The sequence below is a fragment of the Priapulus caudatus genome, unplaced genomic scaffold, assembly GCF_000485595.1.
Source record: "Priapulus caudatus unplaced genomic scaffold, Priapulus_caudatus-5.0.1 Scaffold133, whole genome shotgun sequence".
NCBI lineage: Eukaryota > Metazoa > Priapulida > Priapulimorpha > Priapulimorphida > Priapulidae > Priapulus > Priapulus caudatus.
In genome coordinates, this window is record NW_014577194.1 from 369,539 (window position 1) to 379,931 (window position 10,393).

General features: G+C 44.2%; 1 protein-coding gene across 1 annotated transcript in view; it reads left to right on the forward strand.

The window, feature by feature from the left end:
* Window positions 1-10,343, forward strand: part of LOC106805920 (cyclin-dependent kinase 14-like) — a 13,112-nt gene extending 2,769 nt beyond the window's left edge. The window contains exons 2-12 of the mRNA XM_014807691.1: window positions 3,704-3,783; window positions 4,333-4,427; window positions 5,654-5,716; window positions 6,121-6,182; window positions 6,549-6,610; window positions 6,861-6,981; window positions 8,191-8,284; window positions 8,742-8,805; window positions 9,436-9,533; window positions 9,773-9,863; window positions 10,083-10,343. Coding sequence (XP_014663177.1) covers window positions 3,704-3,783; window positions 4,333-4,427; window positions 5,654-5,716; window positions 6,121-6,182; window positions 6,549-6,610; window positions 6,861-6,981; window positions 8,191-8,284; window positions 8,742-8,805; window positions 9,436-9,533; window positions 9,773-9,863; window positions 10,083-10,180 — 928 coding nt within the window. The 3' untranslated portion in view covers window positions 10,181-10,343. The remainder of the gene's footprint in view (window positions 1-3,703; window positions 3,784-4,332; window positions 4,428-5,653; window positions 5,717-6,120; window positions 6,183-6,548; window positions 6,611-6,860; window positions 6,982-8,190; window positions 8,285-8,741; window positions 8,806-9,435; window positions 9,534-9,772; window positions 9,864-10,082) is intronic.
* Window positions 10,344-10,393: the final 50 nt, after the last annotated feature.

Sequence of the window (10,393 nt, forward strand, 5' to 3'; positions counted from 1 at the left end):
GTGTGTGTGTGTGTGCGTGTACGACGCTCGGCTAGTGTCACCGAGTGTTCACGCTATCGCACTGCTTACACGCACGCACGCACGCACGCACGCACGCACACACACGCGCGCGCACGCACACACGCACGCACGCTTCACGCACGCGCTATAGTTGAGCATGAGATAATAAATGGCATTAAATACAGCTTGACAGATAGTGGTGTGTTTTTGGCGCTACGTGATGGGATAAACGTGCGTAGTTAGCAGCTGAAGTGCACCAATGGCGGCGCCCGACGTCGTCTCTCGTTAGATTTTTTACCGAGTGAGGCGCGTGTGCGTGCGCGGTGCTATTGATTCGCTTTTAGAGTTAAATCCGCGTGGCTGGCCGCGTGGCGTCGCGTCGGTTTGTCCGGTGCAACTGTTCCATCGTGCATTGCTAGTAAAATGTGGTGCTGGCTGGTGCGCGCTCTACCTAGAGCTAGGAACGTGACTCTCCTGGTTAATGTTCACCCGCTGCGGGAAAAAATCATGACGCAATAAACAATAGAGGTTACATTAAGGTCGTTAGCGATGCGCCATAGCTTTATCAACAATGCTCAAAGTTCAATATTCAAGGAGGTTGTTACGGAGAAGAGGTCGCTATGATGAATAGCATCACTCGCTCGCGACTGAGTGCATTTCTCTGGCTTTCACCTTGTTTGATTGAAGTGCAATAATCTGACAAATCCGAACGGATGAGTACACGGAAATCTTTTACGAGCTGTGCCTCGGGACAGTTGAATGAAATGTTCGCGTAATTTGACAATGTTTAATTAAGCGGCATTCCGTCCTCGAGCGCAATTGTATTAATGTGCTATTTGCCGACACTAACTTCTATTTTGCGCGACAGAAACAACATTCCTGAAATACGAACCACGGCTTCCTCGCTGCATTTGTATTCATTCGCAATATCTATTCGTGATTTACTGGCATATGTAGCTAGCTGCTGCTACTACTGCTGCTGCTGCTGCTGCTGCTGTTGCTGCTGCTGCTGCTGCTGCTGCTGCTGCTGCTGCTGCTGCTGCTGCTGCTGCTGCTGCTGCTGCTCGAACTCGGTGCCCGTGACAGACTTTTACGATGCATACTCTTTTGCCGATGCATACTTTTACGATTGCATATCTGTACGATATGTGCATATTGTGTAGATATATTCGTGCCACTGGGAATATATCAACCGGCAACACGTTGAATTGTGCGCCGTTAAAATTCTTCAACCTTCCTGCGTTGCTGAAAATTCCGGCGCACATGTATTCCATTCCAACACGACCCTCTTACGCGTCTGTTGATATTTTTGTCCACATGCTCATGTAGTCTTCATATAGTACCGTTCTGGGAGGACGAGAGTTGGGAGGCACGAGGTTATGGCGCAGACGCATGCACAGTCTCTTTACAGTCTGATGAGTATAGTCAGCCATTCCAAGAAACAAGTGCTGACTAGTGCCGCCGGAGTGAGATACTTGTCTCTCTCTCACACACACAGCTGCATGTTCCCCTGGGCGGCTGGCGCACTGCCATGTCTCGGGAGGATGTCTGTATAGATCTCTAGCCCGTCGCTGCTGATTGAGTGAGCACTGACCTTGTCTAGTGTTAAAACGTTTTCGCCTTGAAGCCTGTTCAATATCGGTTCCGAACGCTTGCCGATTCTGCTGATGTGATTTTACAGGTTATGTGTGGCCATTTGGTATATCCGACTTATCCGTCCCATTCTAGTTCAACGTATGCAACCATTCGCTTCGCAACCCTTCCTTTTGTGGAGCGAAAGGCTACATATAGGAAGATCTAGTCACATAGCAGTCCCAATTCAAGTTTTGTAATTTTTCTACGCCCAGCTCGACTCCTGTACACAATGTATGCTCAGTTAGCATGTCATTACTCTTCTCAACTTCCTTTTTACCACGATAAGTAGCCACGTTGGGAGTAATGCTCTTCCACTTTGTTTGTTCCCCAATGCAGAGTAAGCCATGTATAAAAAAAATCTTCAGTATTGTCGCTGGCGTGTAAATGGGTAGATAAGAATTCGCATCCGACTATTTGCTCCTCTGATATTTCCAGTTATTTCGTAGCCGGCGGTATAGAGCGGCGAGGCAGTTAGTGGGGGTTTCTTCAGAGCGTGTAGCGTGCAAACAGCCGACGACAAGATGTTTGCTGGGAGTATCTGGGTTTTGATTTCGGGTGTTGGTATGTGCGAGGCCCAGCTGCGTTTGCTCGCGTCGTGTGGCGTACGTATACGTACATCTTTCTTCTCTGTGCTGACCTCTGCGCACGCGCACTTCCTCGTTAGGCGTATTTCTGACACGCCGCGTTTTCTTTCAACTGTGAAGGTTCCGTATCGCTGTGTCATGGTTAGTCAACAGCCAGCTCTGTTTCCGTGGGTGTACCAACACATTGAACTGTCGATATATTGCAATAGAGGGTGACTGAAAACAATTGTCGATAATGGCATCAACTATTGATAGTTTGGACCTTTTTTTTAACTTAGTCAGCGTTCTATTGCATTTCGCTGCTGACCGTGAGCGGACCGTGAGCGTTTTGCGATCAAAATGAAGAAATAAGCTCTGATTATATGAAAGCAATTTTCTGCAGTTGTTCAGCTGTTTTGTGCTACACAGAGATTGACGTTAAAAATCAGAAGGTATAGGCCACTATGCAAATCCACTTTCCTCAAGAAGGAATGGGAAAAACAGATGGACGGGATAGATGTGGAAAACAGTTCCGACTGTCGCATGTTAAAAAATACTGCTTACCATTTTATATTGATTTACAAGTTTGAGATTGCGTTTTCAGTATGTTTTATTGTTTTACAAACACTGAAATGTTAAAAACGTTTTTTTTTTTATAGTTTTGATATTATTGATTGACAATGTTACACATCGACACATTTGATATTATTGAATGATAATTTGTTTGTTATGAAACAAAGATTGGTATCAAGTATATGTAGTTGTTATAGGTACTTATTACGTTTTATTTGATGTTTTTAGCTTATTTTAATTTCTATGTTATGGAAATTAATATAAAAGCATGGCATATTTCGTTTTGTGGCTTGCTACTGCAACACACCACGATGTTATTATTATATTTTATATCTCTCTTAAGACATCTGTTGTTACAGACCAGATGGTGTCAGAGAGTGCATGTTACGCATACTCTAGCTGTCTCCCGCCAAGTTTTTTGTAATAGTTTTTCTAGTGTCACTCTATTAGTAAACTTAAATTGAATATGTCACGAATTTTCTAGGGTAAAATGTGTAAAATTTGTGTTGCTATTTTTTTACATTAAAAGTAAGAACTAACGGGACTAAACGTATCGTCAAATTCTTACCTGATAAGATTGTTTCTTAACTAGTTAAAAATCCAAAAAAACCTGGACGATTTGATATTATGTTCCTGACATTAATTGCTTGCTATGGGCTATGTATGAGTCACGGGTGCATGTTCACATCGAACAATATAGTAAAACAGGAAGTATAATGCAGCAATTTAACCATAAAAAGTGAACAGAATTACTTATATTTTGTGAAAAAGTGGAAATATTTTTTTAATTTTTACTATTTACGGTGACGTAATCACGTAATCACCGTAAATCGGTAGTGTGGTAACCGTTAATGATTTGGATATCAGTGAACTACGCTAGTCCGTCTTGCTCTCTGTATCTAAGTCTCCTTCTATTCTTTCCATTGCCACAGTTTTAGCAAGAAGATCGTTGCTCTGAAAGAGATCCGATTACAAGAGGAGGAAGGAACTCCGTTCACTGCAATTAGAGAAGGTAAGAAGCACCTGTTCTGATTGATAATGAATCACTATTCTACGACTTGCGCGCGGAAGAGCTTGAGAAATGCGTATTATGGTCGGATGTCCGGGCTGCGACATGTCTGAATACATAGCAGCGTAGTGATGCCACAGACTAACGGATACTACGGATAATGTATCCGTTAGTCTGTGGTGATGCCATCTGAGGCCACGGTAAATAGGGCATCAGAGGCGGAAACAGGGTATTCTTCCAGTAAATGTAGAGCAGGTGAATGGTAAAAGGTGGTCGAGAAAAAACTTTTTTTAGAGGACATGGTTGAGATTCGATGAATTTTGACTACATAGTTTCTATTTTGATGTTATGTGTTTTATTTCAACCGATGTCAACTAAATTTTATTTTTATTTTGGCCACATACTGGGAAAAAGCAGGCCTGCATGCACGAAGCGGGTGTTTAGGGCGTTGGTTCGCGAACAGTTGTGGGGATTGCGTTCGGGGTAGTAGTTCACGCGAACGTGCGCACGAGCAGATTTTGAATGATTTCGTTTACATGATTTCTCTTGCAGCTTCCTTGCTGAAAGGCCTAAAGCATGCGAACATAGTCACGCTCCACGATATCGTGCACACGAAAGAAACGCTGACGTTCGTCTTCGAATACGTGGTGAGTGTAGCGGCGGCAGCAGCAGCAGTAGTAGTAGCAGCAGCAGTAAGAGCAGCAGTGCAGCAGCCAGCAGCAGCAGCAGCAGCAGGCACGCAAGCGCAGCAGCAGATAAGTAGCAGCAGCAGCAGCAGCAGCAGTAGTAGTAGCAGCAGCAGCAGCAGCGTCGTCCTTGGGCCGCGAACGCATCTCGATCGAGGGGAAATTGCGGCAAAGATAGCGCCATTAGAGTGGATAATCGTAGTCCGCGCGCCTAGTTATTTCGGCTCGAACCCCGTCTGAATGAAGGACCGAAGCGCTCGCGTCTGTGTACGCTCTCGTCGTTTTCGTTAACAAATTGTAGCGCCGATCTTCTTCTTTCTCTCGCGCCAGCGTCAAAGCAACGCACAGCAACGCACGCAGAATGCAGCGGCGACTCGCGGCGCAAATTGGCAGTTAACTTGCTCTCTCTCGAAAAGCTGGAATTTATAGCGGCTCGCGAAGAGGGATGAGAGCGTAAGTGCAGGGGAGCATTATGCGCGAAGCTTCGTGGTCATCCGTCGGATAGCCCGCCGACAACGACGCTCGCTGCCAGGTCACCGTCTCCGGTCAGCCGACGCGCCTCACGCGTTCAGATGAGAGAGAGAGAGCGCGTGCGTGCGTGCGAGTGTGCGTGCGTGCGTGCGTGCGTGCGTGCGTGCGAGTGTGCGTGAGTGCGTGCCGCGGCGGGGAAATGCTCGTGCCGTGAGTGCTCCTTTCACGGTGACGGGTCGCATGCACCGAATGCGTAATTCGACCTCTAGCTTTCCCAGCCGAGCCATTCTTCCCTTCTCTCCTCTCTCTCCTTCACCCATCGCAGCGATCATTGCCCTCGTCTTCCGCCCCTTCTTCCAGCCCAACCACCCTTCTTCGTTCCCCCTCTCCATTTCCCAGCCCATCCATCCTTCTCCTTTCCTCCCTTTATCTCCCTCTACACAATGAAACTACTCGTGGAGTGTAAACCCCCCTTATAAAATAAGGACTTTCCCCTTGTTGCGTGAGGCACTCTCCTCCTCCTCCTCCTCCTCCTCCTCCTCCTCCTCCTCCTCCTGCAGAGTGCACACATCCTTCTCGCCAGCAGTGGTGATTTTCACGAGCTTCCTACTCCGTGTTTTTACCAGCAGCTAGGGGAAGCAGGGCTGGGAATTAATCTTCCACCGTCCCCCTCGTCTGTCATTGCCGGAATCCAAAACCCTCTTGTACTTTTGCAGCACACCGACTTGAGTCAGTATCTGGAGAAGCATGGAGGTGGCTTAAATCCGCACAATGTAATGGTAGGTGTCTGTGTTTTGCATTCCATGGTAAAAAATCAGTAACGGTGAGTGTGAGTGTACGTAGCTGCGTGTATGAAGGAATGTAACTGTTGGTATGAAAGTGAGTAATTGTGAGTGTAAATGTAACTGTTAACAACAATGTGTGTGATCGTGAGCATGAAAGTAACTGTGAGTATACGGGTGAGAAACTGTGAGTTTAAACTTGGGCACAGGTGAGTAAAACGGGAGGGTAAACCGTAAGTCTAAACTTTTGTAATTGTTAGTGAAAGGATGAGTAACTGGGAGTGGAAAGAGGAGTATAAATCGTGAGTGAAAAGGTTAGTATATAAAAAGGTATGTATTTATATGACGTGTTACATCTATAATAGAGCTCAGATCCACGTTGCTTTGCTTCGCTGTTGCAGTTGTTCCTGTACCAGCTGCTACGCGGCTTGGCTTACTGCCATGAACGGCGGATACTACATAGGTATATATATATATATATATATATATATATATATATATATATATATTTATATATATATATGATACTGATAAAATATATAAGTTCAACCTATGAGCTTATGCGTGACATTCAGCTAGATATAATACTTGAATTTTATTCCATACCATATGGCTATAAAAAAAAATTTATTTGGTTAGACAGAGAATAAAATGTCAACTGTTCAAAAGTGTATAAATTTAGGGATTTAATTATGGATACAGTAAACAGATTTCTCGCTGACAAAACCTTCTGTTGGTAGATTACTCAAGATAAGGAATTGCAAAGCCTCCGATTCTGATTAGATTCACTATGTAATAATTGGCTTGCTTTCATCTTAATCTTTTTCAGGGACTTGAAACCACAGAACTTACTAATTAGTGAACTAGGAGAACTAAAACTAGCCGATTTCGGTAAGTTTGTCGACGGTGGTAATGAATAAAACCTTGGAAGATGAGCTTTTCCATACTAGAAAGGATGTGTGTATGTTACCATATTGCTTATATGCAGAAGGTTAGTTTATAAATTATCCCCAGCGCAGGCTGCTGGCAGGTTTTGTTGATAAACATCACAAACAAATCTTTACCTTCATGTTCAAGCGTGGCTTGTGTCAAACTATAAAACCTCGTCCACAACAGTAGAACGTCTAACGTGTTTTCGCAGGATTAGCTCGTGCCAAGTCTGTGCCTAGTCGAACCTACAGTCACGAGGTGGTAACGCTGTGGTACCGGCCCCCTGACGTGTTACTTGGCTCCACCAACTACTCCACGTCGTTAGATATGTGGTGCGTATATAAGGATACCACGTACGCCACTTAGTGTCTCTGAAAAGCAAGCAGCATCGGCATAGCTTAATAACGCACTACGGATTGTCATTTGAATGTCATCTTTCCGAGTGATCCTCGCGTCACTCTCTTAGCAATCGCGACGTTCCTGTGGCGCGTGCGTCCTTCACACTGTATCGACGTCGACAGGGTAGGGGCAAGTGTTTGACGACGACGAGACGTTTTAATGTGATTACCGTTGCGTCGATGATTATGGATGTTGGCACTCTTGTGTACTACTGTACGAGTGCTCCGGCACGCGCGTATGCATGTGAGATGGCTGGATGTGTGATGATGTGAGATGGATGTGGTATGGATGTGAGATGGTGGATGAGTGATGATGTGAGATGGATGTGAGATGGCTGGATATGTGATGATCTGGTATGGATGTGAGATGGCTGGATGAGTGATGTGGATGCTGGATGATTGACCGCGCAGAAGGCCTATTAGGCTAAGCTGTCACTAAGTGCACGCAGCAGTGTTGATACGTGGAGAGGAAGCGATTAGCCCGTAGTTGATCTAGTTATCGGCGGGGAATCACAGGTGATGCGTAAACGTGCGGCTAATGCCTACTAATGCCTGCACCGCCCTCGTGTCTGCACGCAGCAGCATCGCTGAGTCGTCTCTCACTGAACAGCTTTTGTACCATGTGTCCTATGATGATGCCCGGAAAGTCTTGAAAATATTAAAATGCTATTTTCCAGATATGGAAAATTCTGGAAAATAGACAATGACCTAGAAAACCTGGATTGTCTTGGAAAATATAAAATGTCATTTCATAATAAAGGGTCGTAGAAAATAATATGGTCCATGGAAACCTGTAGCACCTTGGAATTATAAAATGCCATTTCTGGAAAGTCCTAGAAAATATATTATATGGTCCTGGAAAACCTGGGAAGTAATGGAATGTTAAAATACCATTTGCCTGCTATATGTGAAGCCTAGGGACTAGACAGTCCTTGAAAGTGAACACATATTTATCCTGTCAGAGAGGCAGTAATATTTGCTTCCTACAAGAATTTGTTCACTAATAATTGATCGGATGACACAAAGGTAAAAGATTGCATTTGAAAAATGAATCCTTTAACTTCTTTAAAACGGCTGGAGAAATATATTGCTTATGGTGTACGTGTCATCGTTGACCAGCATGGCGTCACTGTCATGTTGCAGGGGTGTGGGTTGCATCTACTCAGAGATGATATCAGGGCAGGCGACCTTTCCCGGAATGAAGGACACGAATGATCAACTGGATAAAATATTCAGGGTATGTTATTCAGCACACGCTTCACATAGATCTGTGGTCTACCCGCATTGCTCGTGAGGAAGCCAAATTAAATCTAGCTTGGCATGACGATCACAATGTGTGAGATAGCACAGCTGCCGTCATTTGTATCAGCCACCAGGGGGCTCCAAGACATCTGCGTGCGTGAAAACCGCGTTTCCGATTTTTCATTTCCCTTTGTACTATTTGCATTTTTTTTATTTTGACCACATTTCCTATTCATAAAGGATACGTACGTGCTTACTGCATCGAGTTTTTGAGGTCAGTATCTCGCGAGCGTGACCTTGAACAGAGATGAGTAGTAGAGTGTAGGGGGCGTGCATGGAGGCAGCGTGCCATGTTTCTACCGGTTCTGTGCGCCGTTGCCGTGGCGTCGCGCCGCGCTTCTTTCGCGCTGCATCTGAGGCATCTCGCGTTACGTCCGCTCTGTGCGTTTCAGATACTGGGCACGCCTACGGAGGAAACGTGGGAGGGCGTCACATCGTTCCCGAACCACAACTCTGGTATGTTTGCGCGTCGGCTCAAGTTGTCGCGCGGTGATAGGTCGCGTTTCTAGTTCGTTATCGACTTACAATCTGTGAGCCGGCTCGTGGAAATGGAAACGTGTTTAGACTGCTACTGATACCTTTAGTCAGGAACATGGTTGTATATGTTGTGCTGGCCAACGCCATTCACCTCTCTTGTAATGAAATTCTTGCTTGAGATGAATCAGCAATGAAGTAGCTTTGCAGCTCAAAATTAATAATGGAAATAACAGGAGAAGAAATTAATGTAAAAGTAATAATGAATAGAACTGCGCCATTCCCAACCCCTTTTTTTGCATAAAAACTACAATTTCGCTGTGAAATCTGCCTAATATATTCACGATTCTTTTGCAGTGCCTATATTGATATCAAATTTAATATACTGAATAAAATAAATAGTCTGGCCATATATAACTTCAAAGGCGCTTGAGCTCTTTCCAGAAAGCATTCCTCACCATGAAAAATTTATAAATATTTCTAATATATTTCTGCTGAATATCCTCATAAGCATGGAGCAGTTGGTTTTCGAAGGTGTGCCTACATTCTTTAGTTAAACGAGTGTTGAAGTATCCTGTGTTTATATATTACTTTGTGATGTGATGTTTACAGAAAAATTTGGGAAGTATGCACATAAGAGATTGTCACAGGTCATTCCAAAGCTGCTGCAGATTCCGTATGCAGAGAAACTAGCTAGTCAGTGCTTGCAGGTGAGGTTATTGCACACATACCTTTGTCATTACCTTCGTCAATGATTTATTATTAAAAAAAACTTTTATCTACCTTTAGCTTCAATCAATGATATTCACTCAGAATATTACAAGAAAAATCTGCATATTTAAGTGACTTATTTAACTTAATTAATTAACTTATTCATAATTATTTAGCGTATAATGAACTATAACATCGGGTCGAACTTTATGTTGTCTCTAATCCATCGGTATTGCAGCTCAATCCGTCAAAGCGGATTTCTGCCAAAGAAGCCATGAGTCACATGTTCTTCTCAGACCTTCCTCCTAAAATCATGGATTTATCAGATGGTGAGTTAGTTTCATGATTTGGTAGTGTTTCAAATCTACTCATCTGCTCCTGTTACCATCTCATGCCACGAAATGTTTACTTGTTATTCAATTTTTGAAACGTGCAATGTTTTCTTTCGCAACATCGTCCTGACCACTCCACAAAATCACTCGTGTCTAAATAGAAAAATCATTGCTAACATTTAAAATGACGAACACTTCCTGCTGTTTTTTTTACAGTGGCCTCCATCTTTGTGCTTCCCGGTTTGAGACTGGCGCCCGAAGCTCACACGGCTCATCGGATGAACATCCGGACTGTGCCGAAAATGCGCGTGTGATCATGACAGAGTCAGTCTAACGCGGTCGGCTTGCGGGCGTGGTTGAACTCCAGTTCTCCAATCTTGCTGTGATGTTAGCTTGCATATATGTGCTGAGTTACTACTGACCGTCATTGTTCTACTACTACTACTGTACGCTCCTGAAGCCCTACATGGCAGAGTGATGGCAAGAGTAATTTGGAAAAGCACCACGCTTCGGGACTGACCAGTCAC